The 20,761-nt window shown below is 51.6% G+C and overlaps 1 protein-coding gene across 1 annotated transcript in view; it reads right to left on the bottom strand.

Annotated features, from left to right (window-relative positions):
* Window positions 1-20,761, bottom strand: part of LOC105189203 (uncharacterized) — a 99,847-nt gene that overhangs the window by 15,624 nt on the left and 63,462 nt on the right. The window contains exons 2-5 of the mRNA XM_011151156.2: window positions 19,655-19,860; window positions 12,564-12,699; window positions 11,530-11,663; window positions 3,374-3,617 (exon numbers count right to left, since the gene is read on the bottom strand). Coding sequence (XP_011149458.2) covers window positions 3,374-3,617; window positions 11,530-11,663; window positions 12,564-12,699; window positions 19,655-19,860 — 720 coding nt within the window. The remainder of the gene's footprint in view (window positions 1-3,373; window positions 3,618-11,529; window positions 11,664-12,563; window positions 12,700-19,654; window positions 19,861-20,761) is intronic.

Genomic DNA, 20,761 nt, shown 5'->3' on the forward strand with positions numbered 1-20,761 from the left:
CACGCCGCCGGCGATTCTCTTCGTCGCTCCTCGCGTATGCGGCCGCGGGCGGCCCGTGAAATTTTCTTACGTAGATGAAACAAATACGGCCTCGCGCTCGTCCCTCCTCCTCGCTCCTCCCGCCCGATGGTCCGAAGTATTCGCATAGATATCGCGAGCGAGCGATGGAACTCTCTCGTGGCACGTTAATAAAAGCGGAGCGTTAATTGCTGAATTCCTCATTGATTAATAGCGCCGCAGGCTTCGGAGGAGGGCAGTACCTAAGTGAACCGACAATTTCAGAGAGACGGGAGAAATAGCTGATCCCTGCAGCAGCAGCAACGGGGAGGGGGAGGGGGGCAGCGGCGGCTGCTGCTGCTGCTGCTACGCGCGCGGATCTCTATATCTCGTGGAAATAGTCCCGCGTCATAATCGCTCTCGCGCGCGCGCGCGCGCGCGCGTTGTCTTGATTTTGTCTTTTTTCTTTTTTATTCGGCGCGCGCATGCACGCGCATGCACTGGTGTCGAGATATCTCACTTTTGCCCGGGGAGTTTTAATTAATGTCCAAACGCTCTTGAATATTTTACGCGCAAAACTCGTCCGTCTCGTTCCGTTATGCGAATAAATAGGCGTTGACAGTACAATCGATATTGGCTAACAAGCGATTTCAATTACATTTTGTTGCCTCTTGTAATGAGGCGCAGTTTAATCATCGTTAAATTACGCGAACGGGAGGATATATCACTGCTGTGTGTGTGTGTGTGTGTGTGTGTGGCGCGCGCGCGTGTGCACACACGCATGCGTGTGTGTGCGTGTGGGTGTGTCAGTGCAAATTGCTGTTACCGACATTGTGATAAATGTGTACGCCACTCGCGCTTGATACGATGGCACTCTTGCTATTAACGATCTTTATGGTGTCAATCAAATAACTTGGTAACTCGGCCTTACCTCGCGTCATTGATTAATGGTTTAGCCGGGGGATCTTCAAGAAGTTTTGTGGCGCCGCGCGCGCGCGCGGGGAGGAAATATGGTGGTGTCCGTAACGCGGCGGCGGCGGCGGCGCTACCGTGTGCCGGCGTAATCCCCTATTTATAAACTGTCCGGTAATTTAAAAATCTCCAGAAAAATAGTGCAGTTTTATCAGCCTTAGAGTAAATCGGTCGCGGCGTAGCGCGAAAGACGCGCCTGCCGAGTCCTCCTGCAACTTCTCAGGCGTTGTCACGCTACTTTTTCAACGCTCTTTAAATATGATTGATAATCGCGCGCCACGCGCGTATCGCTCTCGTCGTAGTTTAGTAAAAGTAGAAGTTTTGCGTGCGTTTCGCAAAGCCTGGAACTTCTCGACGACGCGTCCCGATTGATCGCTTCGCTGCGCCTTGTCGCGAAGGTCGCAGAAGTACACGCGCATTCGCGGCGATGTTCCCGCGTTCCGTCCTCGTCGAAGGGCCTCGAGTACACAGAGGGGACGAGGGAACCACACCGGGAGAATCACGCGAATTCGTGAGAAACGGATGAAATCCGTGGAGACAGCGGCGATCGCGTCGGCAGGGGGGAGGGAGATGATTCGATCAGAATGACGGATGCGATGCCGTTGTTCGAAACGTGGATGACGGCTATGCTTTTTCAGCTGGAACAATCAGCGAGGGTCCCTTCGGCTCCTTGGCTTCGAGCTTCGACGACGTGACGCGAGGAGCGACTGCGAGGAGCGCATAAATGTCACGGGGACGGCGTGATTCACATGAAAAATTGCGCACGGTTCGATAAATGCATGGGGTCGTAAATGTTATTGTTGCCGTTAGCCTTATTGTTACGCTCGCTCGCCGAAGTGCCGCGTCTCCCCGAAAGTCTCCCCGTCGTTGCGCTGCGCGTTTATCACGGGAGGAGCTGCGCGCGACCGCGCAGCGAGGATCGCGAAGAGCGTACCGCGCGAGGAAATCGTACGTCGTATTTCACGGGAGGACGGTAACGCGAGTGAGCCTTTAACTCGCGCTCGTCGCGAGATTCTGCCGTTTCGATAACTGCGAGTCTGTCTCCCTTTCGCGAGCGAATCAGTACAAATGTGTGTCTCTCCCGCGAGGGAGTCAGCGAAAGGAGCATTTCGGCGAGTGCTGGCTGACGCTCTCGGCAGAAACGCTCCCGCTCTCCTGCTCCTCGTCCTGTATGATTATGGAAGTAGGATCTCGATTGTAAAATCTGCACTGTGCAACTTCGCCCGCGGTCCGCACGTTATGTTCCGAAGCCAACTTTGCGCCAACGGAATTAGCGACTTGCGCGCGCCCTACGTGCGACGATTCTCTTCTCTCCCTCTCTGCATATTGAATAAAAGGAACTGTTGATATTATCAACTTAACCTGTCGACGAGATTCACATTAACTGATTGCATGTTGATTGAGTGTTATATTTATACTTTGGTGTCGAATGTATTAATTATACTTTAAAGCGCGTTGTGCACACCGTAAGAATTCCCCCTGAAAAATTGCCACGGAGCGGCTTATTTCGTCGATCGGGAGGGAGGGAGGGAGGGAGGGAGGGGGAGAGAGAGAGAAAGAGAGAGAGAGAAAAGCTCGCGCGTTTACGCTAAGTTCAAAAAAAAAAAGAGAGAGAAAAGAAAAATCAAATGAGTCGATCGGGAGCGCTGTGCAGTTCCACCTCCCCCCCCCCCCTTTGCGGGAATTCCTTTTCCCGGCTTTCCTGCTTCATTATAACTTTTACAATTCGTTTAGCGATTCGCTTCTTCCTATCGTTTGATAAGTAGCTAAATTCCCCGTGGTCAGGGGACCGAATTGCGCAGCTGCGATTCGGTCGATCGCCGTAATTCGGCTCGACGTTGCGTTACTCGCGTACAGAAAGAGTATTTATGTGTGCCCCGCTCGTGCCGTCCCATTTGGCTTGATCGACAAACTTGCTTCGGTTCTCGATAGCGCGCCGTAACTTGTAAGCGCGCGCTTGACGAGCGCCAGTCGCGATAGATACGTCCAACTAATGTACGTTCCAGTTTCACGCTAGTTTTCTACCGACAGTGATGGTTGATCGTGTTGCTATCTTGATGCCGCGCCTCGACTCGGTGTTGTCCTGACACCGGCGGCGTTATGTGACGCGGAAAGTGCCGCCGCCTCGCGTCTCTCTTCGCGGAGACGTCGAGATTATCGCGCTGATACGCGCGCGAATCGAACTCGCCGAGAGCTAGCTGACTGTCACTCCGTCCGTCCGTTTCTCCGATCATCAAACACTCTGACGAACAAAATGAGAGAAAGAACGAAACGGAAGGAGGACGCGGCCAAGAGAAGGGAGATGCATTGTTTTGGTCGAACGACTATACAGGCGAGAGAGAACCCCGTGGTTGATAAAGCTCGGAAAACGGAAAATAATGTGGTATGGTCGATGGATACTTACGGTGATCGTACGGCGACTCGAACGGCGAGGTCATCGACGCGATACGCCGCACGTCCTCGGTGATATCGATGTCCGCCGATTTCCTATAAACGTCTGCGATGGCCGCCGTGCAGCGTAGGTGTAAGTGTCCGCCGTGGAACATATCCTTCGTCACTTTAAATTCTATCTGCGACTTTGTGGCCTTGGACTCGTCCGGGTGAGAAGTCTTGTGATGCCACACGGTGAACTGCGAATTGTTTGCGACCTAAAAGAAGCGATAGAAGCGCGATGCTCGAACGTGTGCCTTATAAACATTTTCCTTTTTTCTTGTCGTGTCGAATTGCGTTACGCGGATCGACATACCTTGCTGCAGAATTAACTGTAAAAATTTTCATCCGCTTATAATATTTCGTGGATGGTGAATCTCTTATCACAGTGAGCAGACGCTCCGAGAGACAATCTGTTATTATCCTATTTGAAAAGATCGATAAAGTTGAAAAACATGTAACGTAAAATAATTAACAAGGGATTTATTAAAGAAGACCTCTCTCTCTCTCTCTCTTTCTTTCTTCATCTTTATCTCATCGCTTATTCTACGAAACCGTGCGCGTATCGAAATACCTTTTGCGTTTGCTATCATATTTCACAAAGAGGATTATTGTTGCTGCTTACTAAGGATATCACGTGGTTATGTTGCTCTTAATGCAGATGAAGCTTGTCTTTTGTCTCACTCGTCTATCGCAGCTGCACCCTTTGTTTCTGTGCGAGAATAAGATGAAAAAAATGCGCGGAATGTGGAGTGAGGTGGGTTGGGGTACTACTCGCTCAGTGTTATTACTTTCCAGGGACGAATATGAATGTGCATCGAGTTTAGCTGCAGTAATGCGATTCTCTGTGATACACGCGGTATAAATTTTCACAAACTGTAAAACTTAATGTTCATTCAAGACTCTACTCTCTCTCACTCTCTCACTCTCTCTCTCTCTCTCAAATTATATACCGTCCTTTGACATATTATTAAAGATTATGTACATCTAGAAATATAAATTTCAAGAGAGAGGGAAAGCTCAATGAACGTTAAGGCAGACAGATGGAAAGGAAGGTGACAAGTGCTAGTCAGCAATCTTTTGTCCGCGATTACAGCGATTTCAGTGCTTGAAGTGCTTGCGCGGTGCACTAATCTGGGTTTTACGAGTTTTGGCACTCTGTCCCGCACATGTCGACTCGGCTGACATACGCGCTGAAATTATGCAAAATTCAAAGAAAATTACTAGCCTGAATTAATTGCAGAGAAACAAATCCCTTACGCATATCTCGACGAAAATTACACGAGTGAGTCGTCAACGTCGCGTAAAAAGCGCCAAGGGTTGAGATTTCGCGATCGTTGCCGTTCTTGGTCGCACCATCTGTCGTACTAAGACGCGTGAATTTTTCCCGAAGAGCCGTGCCGCGCGGCGAAAGTATAAATGCGTGTCGTACGGTTTTCGCAATAAATACACACGAGCGTGCGCGCGGGAAGCGGAGGTGGAGGGGGGGGCGGTTTATTTTATGTACGAGCGAGAACTACTCCCGAGAAGAATATATATGGCCGAGAAGAAACGAATTTGTCTTCGATCGTCCGCTACATCACGAGGCAAGAAAACTCGCGGAGCTCCAAAGGAGACGTTATCATTTGTAGAACAAACAAGGACATACATCATGTCCGCGGGCGCGCAGTGTCACGTGCGGATACAGGCTACATCCATAAAGCATAAAGCACAAAGCTGATGCCATCACGGATGCCGTCTTCTTTCGCGCACCTTCTTTTCCGCCCGTCCGTACGTTCGTACGTCGCGCGCGCCCGCGCGCGAGAGAGAGACAGAGAGAGAGAGAGAGAGAGAGAGAGAGAGAGAGAGAGAGAGAGAGAGAGAGAATTCCGGCGCGAGAACTTCTCACCGCGTACGTGTCTGCGTATAAGCCTCAGGTCTAAAGTGCATTACATACATTCTTCATACATACGATCGAAATTGGGTTCTGATGATGTTACCGTCTCTGTAGGCGCTCTCTCACTCTCCACCTCTTCCCTGGACCTCACCCCCTCCCTCTTTCTCTCTCTCTCTCTCTCTCTCTCTCTCTCTCTCTCTCTCCTCTCTCTCAGTCTCGGAGTGAAGAGGGATTGATTGACACGCTGATGACGCCATAGAGTTTCGGCGCTCAGATCGTGCTCTCGCGCTATTGTCTTTGCGAATGTAATATTCTCCGCCCGCGGCGTATACATTTTCCGCGCGACGGTCTTGCGGATCTTGTACTCCACGGAGCGGAATACTATATTTGTCCGTGTGTCTAGAAGCGTATGCCGACGGGATTAATCTGACAGCGCGCGTCGTAACCGTGTTCACATGATTATGTACGAATCCGAGGGAGGAAGAGGAGGAGGGGGGGGAGAAAGAGAGAGAGAGAGAGAGAGAGAGAGAGAGAGAGAGAGAGAACAGATGGGATTTCCGTGTAGTTCAAAGGGGATGGGCGCAGATCGTTACAATTACGAAGAATATCGGGGCGCCGGTAGGATTTCAGGCGAAAAGGGCTTACGAACCGTTTAAATCCGAAAACGTTAAAGCCGAAAGTCCCGCTTTATCGTACGAAGCGTAAATCACTCGGCCGCGCCGTTTTTCGTTAGCGCAGTCGCGCAATATTTACTGTATAATTTATCGCGTAACTTGCCGGGGAACTTTCGAAATGGAAATCAGGCGCGCGGAAAACGCAGTAAAAGTCCGAAAATTACGTTCGGTCTCGGATTTACGAGAATGCGCGTGCCGTGTGACCAGGGGATTATTTGCCCGGAATATTCGCGGATGTTTCATATGCCGGGGCAAAGCTTTCCGGTGGAGCGCGGCAAGCAAGGCGGAAATATTGGCGGTGAGAAAATATGAGCGAAAACCTGATTTGAGACGGGAGCGGGGCGAAGGCGGGGTTCTCTCTTGGCAGCGGATCAAGCGTATACTTGTACACCCACCTACCTACCTACCTACCTACCTACCTACCTACCTAAGTGGACAAATGTATGTGCCGGTTATATACGTACTAACGTAAGAAAACGCGCAGAGGATCGCGGAGGGCAGGGCAGGGCGCAGGGCGGTGTAAGCAAGTGGTCAATCGATGAGAACGATTTTCTAACTCGACGCACGGTTTCGGCATTACGTGGAGGGGATCGTTACTCGATAAGTTCACGTTTTCCGAATGGGCACGTTTGGAACGAAATTCCCGGCGGAAGCGAGAGAGCGAGAGAGAGAGAGAGAGAGAGAGAGAGAGAGAGAGAGAGAGAGAGAGAGAGTCCTTCTTATCTTGGTCCTCTAATTTCTCCTCCCCTATCGAACGTAAGAGCCGTTTAATTTTCTCCGTCTGACATCTCACACGGTCGTTGCCGAATTAACACTACGCTCCGACGGTATTTTCAGCATTAGTGCGAAATTGTTTGTTCGTGCGGAGCTGAGAATCGTGATGACTGCCAACGAGAGACAGAGAGAGAGAGAGAGAAAGAGAGAGAGAGAGAGAGAGAGAGAGAGAGAGAGAGAGAGAGAGAGAGAGGGAGGGAGAGAGAGAGAGGGGGACGATCGACTTGTGTTATTAGCAAATGAATCCGATTATAAATGAAAGCGCGGTTATGCGTCTGTAAAAAGCGTAACTTGCGCGTACAGATCGATCTGCCTGGTGAAAAGTATCGCGATCAGTAATTTTTGCTCGCTGCGGACGACGAATAGCTCTCTCGACGATGATGGACAGGGAGGATAAAAAGTCAGGGCTTGATGTGACGAAGATACGGCGAAATGAGATGGCGTGTGTAATTGACGCTGGGAGTAGATTGACACGCGACGTTAATATTAACGCCAGTGACGAGCGTGATAAGGAAAAACAGATCGCAGGCACTATATAGATTGTGTCGAATAACGGGGGGTGGATTGTGCTCGCGCGGGGAGCCGTCGGCGAGAGAGGAGTGCGGGCGGCCGCGATAGGGGAAAAATGCTGTCCCGTTAGGACAGAGCCTTCCTAAAGGAAGTTGTCAACAATAGCGATATAGCTACGCCCAAGGAGAATGAGCGGTAACACGCGTGTCGCGCGGCAGCCACGGGAGGGTAGAAACCGAAAATATAGAGGGGCGAAACGACGACGACGACCCTTGTGCACTTTCGGTCGGGACGCTTTCATCCCGGGGTGGAAGCATTGTTCCTCTTTCGCCGCCGGAAATGCGAATTTTCACTTACGCTCGTCCGAACGCGCTCGCCCTCGCTGCTTACTCCGCTTCTCGTTTTATTCCGAAAGCGGAGCGATTCAATTTCACGCGCCGTCCCGCGAGCGTCCGTCTAAAATCGCCGGTCCCGCTCATTTGTACATTTGGGCCACGGGCCGGGGATTGCTTTAATAACCAATTCTTTTTCCGATACCGCCGCGCCGATATTAATATTAAAAAATTCCTAAACATTTCCATTAAAGCGCGCGGCTGCGAATTGACACAGTTCTCGCGTTCGGTCGCGTCGCAGCCGCATAAGTGAAATTCCCTTTGTCGTTTTTGTCGCGGGAAAAGGTATTTAAAACAGATTGACGAGGAAATCGCCGGGTGTGACAATACGATTCCGTGTTAAATGAAAAATAATCACGTCTCGTTTAAAATGTTAAGTAATTATTGTTCATGCAACAGAAACGCGCGCGCGCGCGCGCGCGCGCGACGCGCCTCTCGCTTTTAACCATTTTTAACGTGATTTTCTGCTACAATCGTTTATTATGTTCAGCGTTATTCCACCGCAAAAACATCGCGCGCTTACACTCGCCGAGTGCGAAATGCTATCGCGAACAACAATACGATCAATTTTAGGGCTGGTAATTCTGCTTATATAAAAATTATGCTATCGCGAGGTCGTTAATTAAATGTAAATTGTTTCACGAACGCGCGTCGCGAAACGACCCGCGAAATATTCACACGTGGAATATTATGTTAAATAGAGGAGCACTGAAGCAGGATTATTTAATTATTGACGAATTCCATTAATCTCTTACAATGCGTGTGCATTTCAGCGTTTCGGCCGGTCGCGGGGATTGAAAGTATCATCACGTGCCTTCTCGAGCGGGCTTCGTTGAAATTCCTATGCGACGCGGCAGGAATCAAATTTAGCAAGATTCATTCAGATACATTCGCGTACGGTCGAAGGGTCACGGATGCCTGGTATGCAAATAAATCGTTATTTCGCGGGTTTCGTTAAATCAACTAAATTATTCCGTTAAATCGCTGCGCCGCCGTGCCGAGGCGAGCCCGCGCCGTGCTGACGTTTTTCCCAGTTCCACAGCGGCCGAAAGTGAGTTACGCCGTTTCAATCGTCGGAATGAAAAGTGTCAAAGGACGGCATAAATCTGCACGTTCAAAAACAAAGCGCGCCGGCCTCTGGAAACGAATATTCAGTGGAAAATATCGCGCCTCTCGCGCGCGCGCGCCCTGGTTTATTTAAACCGCCGGTATTTTCTACGAAAGCGATGGATCCGCTCGTCAAGATAAGAGCCTGCAATGTTGTGTCGCGCGGTTTTTATTTCACTTTATTTCATAAGCCTCTCCTTTTTCTCGTCATTTCGCCCGATGCGCGGGAGCGAGTTAACGCGCGCAAATATTGAGCTTGTTTTCGTAAACGCGCGCCGGCGGGAGCTCTCCTCCCCGGCAATTAAGTCGATGCGATTAAAGCTGAATTAAATTACAAAGCTACGGGGCGCGGCCCGTAAAGTGCCGCGAATAAAAGTACGCAACGGCATAACTTGTTAACGCGGTTAATGCTCCGACCCCGAGAAAATTTAGAAGGATGCGGTCCGAAGAAAGAAAGACAGGCAGGAAGAGGAGAACGAGGAGAAAGAGCGTGCGCCGCGGCGTGCGACGCGTAAACATTTAATCGAGACGCGTGAAGAATGAAACTTTGCGCCGATCGATACATGGAGAACGTTCGACGATCGCGAAGATATGAATAAGTCGCTTAATCCTCTTCGTCTGTCTTTCTTCCTTCTTTCCTTTCCCCCTCCCCCCTCCCTCCCTCTCGCTCCCCTCTTTTGTTTCTCTCAGTACTCTTTTGCGCTGCTCGATCGTAGCTCGTTTGATGCTGCACTCGACAGGAAGGCACTACAGATTACTAGCGTACGGAGCTTTTCCACTCGAAAGTTCCTCGAGATTTATCTACTTTATAGAAGGAAAGGAGGTGGGTAGGGAGAGGGTAGGGGGAGGCCTGTCGCGTCTTAATGGTTAATCACACCAAGTATCCTATAACACGCGCGTATCTCATTTGCGTCCCATCTCCGTAGCTGCAGCTGCAGCTGGTCGTTTAACGACGCTCCGATAAGCGATTACCGCGCGGTGAGAGAGAGAGAGAGAGAGAGAGAGAGAGAGGGAGACGATACGTCTCTAAATCTAGACGCGGCGTTCACATTTCGCGCGCGTAATACCCGCGCGCTGGTTGTATCGGGCGCGCCCGAGGGAGGCTCGCCGATTTCCGAATATCTGCGCGGACGAAATTCCGCGCGTTTTTACAGCGAACGGGAAACTATGCGAATAGCAATAAAGCCAGCTCGATCTCGTATTTGTCGGCGACAATTTCGCCAATGACGAAAATATGCGTACACGTCCCGTAGATACGAGGCAATTCGAGATACTTTATGCGAGAAATTATTTATGAAATTTTGCATACTCCGTGTCGCGAAAAATATATATATTGGAAACGCACGTTAATTGGAAAAATATGCGTCAGCTCAAACGTCATTAAGCACAAAATACAAAAGGCACGCGTCTCTGTACGCACGGCGCGCGGCGTATTCTGCAATATTGAAACGTTTAAAATGATAATTTGTGTACGCACGCGCGCGCGCGCGTAGTCGTTGCGAATCAACGATGAAATTCAGATACGTCGCAACGCGCCATTCTGATTTTCGTAAATTAATTTGGCGTAACGCGTAACGAGTAAAAAAATGCTCGATATCGAGATTAACGCGCGTATGAGGTTCCAGCGTTATAGCTAGAACGTAACGTTCATTTGTATTTCGCTCGCTTCGAGCGCGATTTGCTTTATAACGCAATTTTACGTGACACGAGCCAATTGCCGGAGGAATGCTCTTTCGTCCAGATTAATGGAGAATTTTTCTATAATGCGTTACGTTTACTAAAACAAGGCCAATTCCACTGAAAAAAAGCGTCGACGTTTTTACGTGGCTTTAATTGACGCCGCGCGCGCCGAGTGCCATGCAAATGAACATCTAGATACAAAATTCCATCCACGAACTTAGTTTATTGACAATCGTGTCGTCCGTGCGAACGTGCGCGGAATATTATCGCTGTGTGTTCCAAAGTGACACGCCGACTACATACACAGTTCATCCTTTATTAAATTTCAATATATTGAGTCGTGACGATAAAACGTAGGTATCGAGACGCGCGCGCGCGCGAAACGCAGACGCTCGATAGCGTATATCCTGCCAGCTGGTGTGCGCGGCCTCTAAAAAAGGAGATCGAAGTTGTAAAATCTCATTGCTGCGCCCCCTTCTTTCTACAACAACTTGTCTCCGCCGCTATACCGCCGGTTTATTCGCCCGCAAGTACCGGAGTAGAGACACGTATCCTTCACGCACGAAGGGACGAGAGAGAGAGAGAGAGAGAGAGAGGTAGCGGCTTTTCCCGGCCGCGACAATTACACTATTAAACTTGGCGCGCGACACTGCTCGCTCCTCTCTCGCAACTCGGTCATTCTCTCCTTAATTACACGGCAATTGATCAACTCGCATACGGCGTCGCGCTACGTGCTGCAAATTTACCACGGGCTCCGTGTCGTACGTGTCGATTCTTTCACGCGAATCTTCCGACAGCGGCACATGTGTGTGTGTGTTTGTGTGTGTGTTTGTGTCACGTATCGGCGAGAAAGAGAAGCCCCGAGTGAGCGGTAGTAGAACGGCGGCGGGATAGACGTAATGGAAGGAGGGTGAGGGAGGGGGAGGGAGAGGTGACTGGATGAAACAGAATGGAATAGGCACAGGCTCGAGTCTTCTCCGCGCGCGCGCGCGCGCGACTCTAATCATCCAGTGGGGTCACGTAGCTACTACCCGAAGACGTATATATACAGGGTAAGACGGCGGGTCGTCGGGACGACGGCAAGGCGAAGCAGGGCGAGGCGAGAGACGATACTTACGAAATCCCCGTTGAGCTTCCACGTAACGGTGGAGGCGGGTCGGGAGTTGCCCGTGGTGCAGTTGACTCGCAGCGTCTCGTCCACCACTATGCGCTCCTTCTCCGTACGAATCGTAGGATCCGTTTTTGGGGCGTCTAAGGCATAATAATTATGTCGTTTAGCACATGCGACTGCTGCCGCGGCACTAACTCGACATCTGGCGACATGCCAGCGGCGCCGAGGGGCGCGTCATGAAGCGCGTACACCGGCAACACTTGAGCAACGAGCCCGGCGTGCTCGCTACCGCGACGATGACTGCTGTGTTTCCGGCTGATCCCTCGGACACCGTCGCGCATTTCGTTTCAACAATTTGTAATCCCTATCGCGCGTCACGATTTCTGCGCTCTCGACCGTGTTGAGGTACGCCCGCCCGCGCGAGCGAGCATGTACGCGTTATTCGATGCGCGAGTTTTCTCCCCGATCACGCTGGAGATCAGCTGCGCGGCGCGCGCCGGTCCCGCGCGGAGAAACTCGCGAGTGTATTGCGCTCAATGTACGTACAACGCATCGAAAATACACACGTTCCCCGCTGGAGAAGCGGTGATTTGTCAAGAAATCGTCACGAGGAGCGCCCGTCACTCGTGATCGACTACGATCGGAAGCAAGATTGGACGGCGCGCGCGCGCGCACACGCAAACACGACACGTAACAGCGCTTAAGAGACAAAGTCGCGAGCGGAGGATCCGGTTTGTCCGTTGGAAATCGACGAAGTATCTCATCGGGGAGCGTTACAGGCTACATCGATTTCGCCTAAACCCCCCGGTATCAGTGCCAGGACCGTTGATCCCCATACGTACTTACGAAACATATCACCGCTTCGGAATCGAGTCGCGAAATAGACTGGTAAAGCATCTGCGCGCGCGCGCGCGCGCTTTCGAACGATCCCGGTGCAAAACGCGTGTTCGTAGCGAAAGGAGGCGAACGGAGAGAAAAAGACGAAAAGCGAAGGAGGTAGAGAAACGTTTTAATACTTGGCGGATCGAACGCACACTTACCGACCACTTCCATCTTGGCCTTTTTGATCATAGTGTGGTAGGAAGGGCTGCTGGCGGATACTTCGCACTTGTACCATCCGGTCAGCTTCCTGGACACGTCTACCAGTGTCACGTCGTGTGTGTTCGATTTGGAGATCTGTAAAACGCCGAAGTCTGTGATGTAGCGTGCTCCAGCCGGTGTGCAGTTCGGTTCCACCCTCGCTATTTCCTACCAGAAGGTAGCCCGCGCGGACGCGCGCGCGCGCGCCCACCATCCTCCTCCGCCCTCCCCCCTCCCCCTCTGCAGTCGGGTTTTACGATAGCGCAGCTAGCTTACGCAAAGTTTCGCCATTTTTCACGGTGGTTCGCGTCGATAGTCGGGAACGCTTTCGTATAATCGCGATCTTTCCGAGCATCCGCGCTCGCGAGTGTTTTCTCGCGCCGATAACTCGTCGGCATGAAATTATTCTCGCGTGATCTCTCTCCTCTCTCTCTCTCTCTCTCTCTCTCTCTCTCTCTCTCTCTCTCTCTCTCTCTCTCTCTCTCTCTCCGCGGCGGTTCCTGCGCAAACGATAATTTCGCGCGAGCGTGTCTGCTTCCCCCCATCCTTGCCCCCCGTGTTGCAATTAAATTTTAACACTCCCTGTGATCTCTCGAGTCGCGGAAGGAAGCTCGGTGATGGATGCGAATGGGATGCTGGGAATATTCATTACGAACAGCCGAGGGCGTTCCCCCTCCGAGTGGTTAACGCGTTCGTGTTTTTTATTAGTCGCTTTTTATTAGCGCGCGCTCCGCCGTAATGACGAAATAATTAGACGACGCGGCGAAGGGACGACACGCGCGGCGCAGCGCGCGCGCGCGCGAGCGAAACGGTTATCAGAGCGGTGCTTGTGCTTAGTTATTCCGTCGCATCGACTATCGGGACGAGGGAAAACGATAATAAGTATCGATCCGCGGGCGTGCGCGTTCCCGGGTAACTTCGCTAAAAGCATGGATCTCAGCGGAACTGTCACCGGGAAGTAACACCATTCGCGAAGATTCCTTTCAAAACGACGTTCCTCGGAGTGCTTTTACAGACGTTTGAAGAACGAGGAAGCAAACCCCTCTCCGTCGACGATGCTGCTAGATATAGGTTACCGCGTGCGCGCGCGCGCGACGAGTAAGGCTTTTTTACTGACACATCTTTGTAGGAAGCATCGCATTTTTAGCTGTCTCTTAGGCGCCGGAGAACAAAGGACGAAAGTTTCCATCTTGCAATATCGATGAAAGTGACGTCGTCGAATTCGAGACGCGCGTTACGACTGTTACGTGAAAAAATAAGTCGCCGCTGCGCGACTCGACTTCCTACGACGTCGACGAGAGGAATATGCATATTCTTCGCGAAAACTTGGAACGGCGAGGAACGATGTGCAATTTTTTGCGTCCCTCTTTCCTCCCCATCGCTCCCCGACCGCTTCGTACGGGAATAAAAAGTTGCGGTGTAAAAGACGGTAGAGAGAGAAGAAAAAAAGAGAGACTCTCTCTCTCTCTCTCTCTCTCTCTCTCTCTTACGAGAAGCAAAGTTGGATTGCGTCGAGATAAGCTCGCATCGTTATTCGCGAAATTTTTACGAGCGAAATCATCATGATTTAACGGACACACACACACACACACACACACAAGTGATGCGTATAACGATGGGGATAACGCGTCGCCAAGTTAACGAAAGATATCATTACCGCTTGCGCGCGAATCCGATGCGAGCGTAGTTAACCGCGGATAAGCGGATTTGTTTACGTGATGTCACACGAACGGATCGTTTACGCGAAACATTTCGCGTTTGCGCGAAATGCCGCGCGCGCTTCTCTCTCTTCTTCACTCGATCCTCCTGCGCGTCGGATCCTCCTGATATTAAGCGCGGCTAATACCGCTTTGCATTCCGCGTCGCAATCGATCCTACATCCTGCACCCTTGCACGCTGAAATCTGGATTCTACAACCGCCCGCGCACTCGTTTCTTTTTGCGGCCTCGCGTGCGCGCCTCTGCTGCCCCCCCCCTCTCCCCTCCCACCGCAGGCATTTATATTCATCACGGCGAGCGTCTCCGCCTCCTTTACAAACTATATCGGATGAGGGGACGTCTTTTTCATCGTTTCTTTTCCGCTCCTGGCATCGGCGTGGACGAGACGCTCGATGAAAAATATCATTGAAAGGAGAGTTGTGCGCGCCGCGACTATTCGGATCCGCCGGGGCGGAAACTGCGGCGCGCGCTGCCTCCTTTTATGAAAAGTGTGAGCGTGTATCACCTTTTTCGGCGTGTCCTGGATCCCTGGATTAAACGAGGCCAGGTGCGTGTGCAGGTATAAGTATATGACATGCGCGCGACACGCGCTAAAAGTCCGCGCCGATTCGCGGCTTTCGAGTTGCTTCGAGTCGGATCTCCGAATTTCTTCTCGCGATTCCTCGCGGGTTGCGGATTTTCTCGGCGTGGATGAATCGTGAGAGATTACGCGAGAGTGCGAGTGCGCGTCGCTCCGGAAAGTTCTCTGCGCGGATATAAAGGGGGATGAGGACTAACGCGTTCTGAAACAACCTCTGACATCGTTTCGGCGCTTCCTTCGAAGCAATCGGCGCTAGCGAGAACGGCCACTTTCGTATTGTTGATAGATAAATTCGTTCAGGGTGTCTCTCTCTCCGTCTCTATCTCTATCTCTCTTTCCCTTTCCCTCCCGATACGCGACGACGTCGAGTCTTTCGTCGGAAAAAGCCACGGCAACGACGGCGCTCCGGAGATTTCACTCTTCGTGCTCGTTCGTTTATGGAATGCTACGGGAGCTCGCGAGAGCGAGCTATTCCCTCCAGAAACATCGATTACATCGCAGTAACAATAGCTCAATACCGTTACATGATATTACGAGCCATGACTCACGCGGAACAAATATCACCTCTATTCTTATATCGGGCGAGAGTACTCGGCGGCGGGGCGGAGATATACGAGCCAATCGGGATAGACGATAGAAACTTAATCGGATAGCGAAAAATTATTATCCTAAATCTCCGGCTACGTGGGAGCGGTTCTATCACGGCGATCGCGTTTCACGTGCCACGAGAGAGCGTGCTCCCGGGGTGCGGGGCCATTTCTCCCGAGCGAGATGTTTCAGTCTCAGGGCGGTAACGCGCAAGCCGATCGCCGAAGAGGGATATCCTTAAGTGGCGCTAAAAAGACGAGTTTATCGGCGCAGTTACACGACTGGCCATTTAGAGACGCGCGCGCGCGCGACGGCTTATCCGCTCTCGTCTCCACGACCGGGGACGATATAATCTCTCGTTGTAACCGTCGTCGAGAAGCGGGCGATCGCAAAAACGCCCCTCGTGAGGGCGTCCACCGCCGACGGCTACACCCGGTTAGACACGCGCGGGTCGTTGTAAATTCCTCGTATAAAGATTACGCCCGCGGCCGATAGTTAGCTGCTTCTATCCGCCGACTTAAGACGCTTTATGCGCCCGTGAAAATTCCCCCGCCCCGCCCCGTCTCGGCTTTTCCTGTGTGCGTCGCAACGCGCGGGAGGAGGCCGCGCGTTCCTAAACCTTGCTCGTCGACGAGCAACGTCGTAACTCAACTCATCGAGACTCGCTCTTGAATTAATATTCATTCATTAAATCGCTTCGGAAACTATGCGTCGCAGTACATTATTAACGTCGTCCGCGTTTCGAACGAGCGCCGCGCGGGCCCGCCGTCGGTGTCGGGCGATACGAAAACGACGTCTGATACAGCGACGAAAAATTACGCGAAAATCGCCGCGCGCTGAAGCCAAGCGCCAGGTGAAAATCCCAAATGAAACGATTGCGAATCCGTGCGGCGGGGGGGGGGGGAGATCGGAAAAATGGAATCCTTACCGTGTCGCATTTAGAGCGGGGAAATTGAGAAGACTCGCGCGCGCGAGGTCGGATGAAGCCCTTGCAGCTCTGTCGGCGTCAATTCGCCGCCATCGCGCCCCGGATAGTTTCCTCCTCTCATATCGTTCCTCTTTTCTCTCATCGCCCATCACCGCTCGTGAAATATTCGAAACTCCGCGGACCAATAGGGGAAATCACCATCCGACCATCTCTCCGCGAATACGTTATCCGCCTTTCGCGTCACTTGTCGTCATCTCTCGCTCCTTAATCGCCGTCATCCCCCTCGCACGCGCGTGTGTTTCGTTCTCCGTAGTCGTTCCGACTATTTACTCCCCCCTTACGACTCTTACGACCCCGCACTTTGTTCCCCCCGTTCCGTTCCATCTGTTGTTATTCAATCTCGCGTTCCCCGCTTTCTCTCTCTCTCTCTCTCTCTCTCTCTCTCTCTCTCTCTGGTATCTTGCCGAGCATCACTCGAGGTCGCACCTTCCTGCCTCTCTCGGTTACACACTTTGACCTCCCCTTCCGCTGGCGAACTTTCGTCGCCGCCATCCCCCATTTTCAACCGCTGTTTTCGACCGCTCGTCAGCGATAATTATATCGATAGAGCACATCCCGCGCATCCTGCGGGAGTATTTTCCCGCAGGTCTCCGAGGCGTGTTTCCTTTGAGCCGTCGGACAAAAGGTGAAAAGGATGGGAAGCTAGTAGGAAGCCGGCGCTGTGGATGCTATTAAATGTACACGCTCCACCGATGCTCCACGGCGAACCATACGCGACTTGCCGCGGCAACCTTTCGCCCGGGATATTCGTTATCGTCTTAATTATAACGCAGCGTAAAATTCGGGGGAGAAATTCAGAGCTGCTGCGAGGTATCTCGCAGCAGCTCTGAATTTCTTTTGCGCCTATCTTCCTTTGCTCTAACGCTCGAAAGTACTCGTTTCTCCGCGCACGCTTGTCTCTCCGACGTATCACTCATTTATGCTTATCGTGTACAATTGATAAGCGCCAACACCTGAAACTGATCCGTACAGGTTTTCCACCTCTCTCTCTCTCTCTCTCTCTCTCTCTCTCTCTCTCTCTCTCGCGCGCGCGCGCGCGAACTTCGATTTTCACGAGCGTCGGAACAAGTCGAGAGAAGTCACACCTCGCGAAGGCTCGCGCGGAAAAAAGAGTCGGAAAGGGGAGTCGCGACGGCCGGTTGAATCGACGCCGGTAAAACACGAGACTCGCTTGACCCGGGTTCAAGTCGTGTCGCGGTCGTAGTACACGCCATAAATCAGCCTATCGATTGCGCAGCCGCCCCTGCATCCGCGCGAGAAACTTTTACCTCCGTCACGGCCGCACTGGCGGAAAAATGGAGGCTCCCGGGCGCATGGGAGATTAGAAGGCGGCAAGCGGTTGTCCAAGGAACAGCAAGAACTTTCGTCCCATCGGCCGAGACGCGACAGAAAAGGAGAGACAGAGAGGAGCGGAGGGGAAGAGAGACCCGACCGCTCGGATCTCTCCTTCTCCTTCTTTATCGAAACTGCTTGCAGGTTGTGTTTTCCGCGGAAAAATAGATTACGCTCGGATGGAGCGCGAGTTATAAAGAGGAAAAAAACAGAGGGGGGGAAGGGGAAAGAGAGAGTACGGCCCGTCGTTTACTCACGAGCGCAAAAATCGACTCTGCTTTGCTCTTCTTATCTCGGCGTCCTCCTCGGAAGAAAGATAAAGAAAGAGAGAGCGAGAGAGAGAGAGAGAGAGAGAGAGAGAGCGAGGGAACGCGCGCGCGCGCGCGCTTGATAAATGGAGCAGACCGCGGCGTGCATCGATATGCGCATCCTTCGGAGAATAAATACAATTTATAACGCACGTCGTACGGTGGGAATGCAGCACCGGTGCGGTGATTCGAGCGCGTGCAGCGGCGTTAACCCTTCGGATTCTACGCGCCACTGCAGTGGCTTCCCGCTAAATGGTTTTTTAGAACGACACGCCACTATGGTGGTTTGCCGCTAAGCGATCGTTTGCAGGACGATACGCCGCGCTATAGTGGCTCTCTTCTGAAACTTGCGTTACGCCACAGCGGGTAGCTCGTCGTAGTTACCCGCGGTAGTTGCTCACTTTTTCGACATGTGAATATAAATTTCATTGATTTACTGGCCATTACGTCACGTGATGCGCGACGGATACAATGAATTACGGTGGCGCGACACACGTAACAAACGTCGATCGCGCGCGGCTGTTATGTTACCACGTGCGCATTCAGCGCTGCATCCGGAATAGTCGGGCTGTTGAAGGGCTAATTAAAGGGCTGAGGTACCGTCCGAACGAATTCTACTACGCTAGTCCGCGAGCCAATCAGATCGCACGCTCCGAGGAGCTTGAATTCGAATCCCGGCGATTTAGCTTTGCCTGTGAAAGAACGATCGGGGCTCTGCGCGACACCCGAAGCCCTTAATCTCGTCCTCTCACTCAGCTTTCGTATAATTCGAATTTTTTCGTCATTTCGGCCCGGCTTGTCGCATGAGCGCCACTCGTAATGAACATTCTGGTAAGCGAGACTAAGTATAATAAACTTTGGCGGAAATGTTATTAAGGAGATAAGATTTTTATTGCGGGTTAATCGAGAAGTTGGCCGTAATAAAGGTAAACGTACGGTGACTCGGTTATTACCGTAAATGAGGCACCGGTTACGCTAAATGTGAAATACGCCGGACATCTCCGGATTATTGCTGTTTCTTTCTCGTCTACTGATTCTTAGGCCGCTAATTCGCCGTTGTCTGCCGCACAGCGGAAACTGTGTTGTAAAAGTTCAACATGGGATTGCCCAGCGATCAAAGGTTACCGGTTTGTGATTTCTCGTAAAAATTCTTTAGATTTACGTAATGAGAGAGAGAGAGAGAGAGAGAGAGAGAGGGAGAGAGAGAGAGAGAGAGAGAGGGAGAGAGAGAGAGAGAGAGAGAGAGAGAGAGAGAGAGAGAGAGAGAGAGAGAGAGAGAGAGAGAGAGAGAGAGAGACGCATCACATATTTTTCATGGGCGTAAGAGTAAAACCAAATAAATAAATAAATAAACATTTTCGTCTTTGCTCAACGTATTTTTTTTCAAAATACTGTTGGTTTCGCTTCGGTGGAGGTAGGGCGCGCCAATCGTCGATAGTTCCACTGCTTCGCCACCCTCAGGGTAGCCTCAGGGTCGCGTGACGGGAAATTTCCCAAAGTCCTCAGTTACTCGACAGAAAAGGAATTAATTACTCACGTTGACTTGTATGCCGGAGACGTTGAACGTGCTGGCGGGTGGCACGCGATCGAACACGTAGCGATAAAATTCATTATTATCGAGAAACCATTGTATCGTGTACAGTGATGAGCCCTCCAGGTCGTAGTGGCACGACAGCGTCACGGTATCGCCCGATCTCACCACGTTCGGCACGTTTATCGTCAGATCTTTCAAACCTGTTGCACCTGCGAACAATAAAAAAAACGAGTCGTTGTGAAGGACACGCGATGAAGCCTGCGATCACGTTGGCGCGCCTGCTGCCTGCATTATAACGCGCGCGCCTCCGTCTGTTTTCGGACGTGTTTTCGAAGGCGGACATTTATCGACGTCGCGTTCGCGCAATGTACGGCGCAGTCACGATTACGTACAACCGTTCGCTCGCTCGCTCGCGGAGCACAGGCGGAATATAATAACTCGCGCGTTATGATATTTTTCGGCGGAGAGTTATGCGACGCGCTCTCGTCGACAGTCGTGGACGCGCTCGATTGCCGCGGCGCGCTGTCCGCGAATCAGTGTTTTAGGATTAAGCGTCTGTCGGTCAGCGCGCGACGGCCATAAATAATTCCGATAAATTTTTCAGCCCGCCGGCTGAAAGTTCGTCGCGTGATTTAAAGTCCTATCGATCGGTGATTGCAAACTCGTTTCGCTGCTACTCTCGACCTTTTACAAACGGCGGCCGGGTGTCAGGCCGAAAGTTTCAGCGCGCGCGCGCCTTACTCAACTTTCGATGTCTTTCCGTAGAAGACGTGACTCTCCCAGTTCGCGAGCAGCGGCAACCGGAATGAAATTTTTTACAAGTGTCACTTCCCCCCCCCCTCCCCCGCCGCGCCGCCCCTTTTCTGTTTTATGGACTTTATTCTATTTTACTGCCTCCGTAGCCGGTACACGGCGTGTTACAACACACGCGTCGCTCGCATCGAACGGCGATTATAATGCACTCTGCTCATTAGCCGTATCATTAGCTAATATTTCTATAGGTATTGCCAAACGTAATCGCTAATCTATCAGTCGGTCACAACGTGAAAAAGATCGCCCACATAATTGATAACGAGCAACGGCGAACAGCGATTATTGCGTTCCGAGGAA

Source organism: Harpegnathos saltator, unplaced genomic scaffold (assembly GCF_003227715.2).
Source record: "Harpegnathos saltator strain DR-91 unplaced genomic scaffold, Hsal_v8.6 scaffold31, whole genome shotgun sequence".
Classification (NCBI taxonomy): Eukaryota; Metazoa; Arthropoda; class Insecta; order Hymenoptera; family Formicidae; genus Harpegnathos; species Harpegnathos saltator.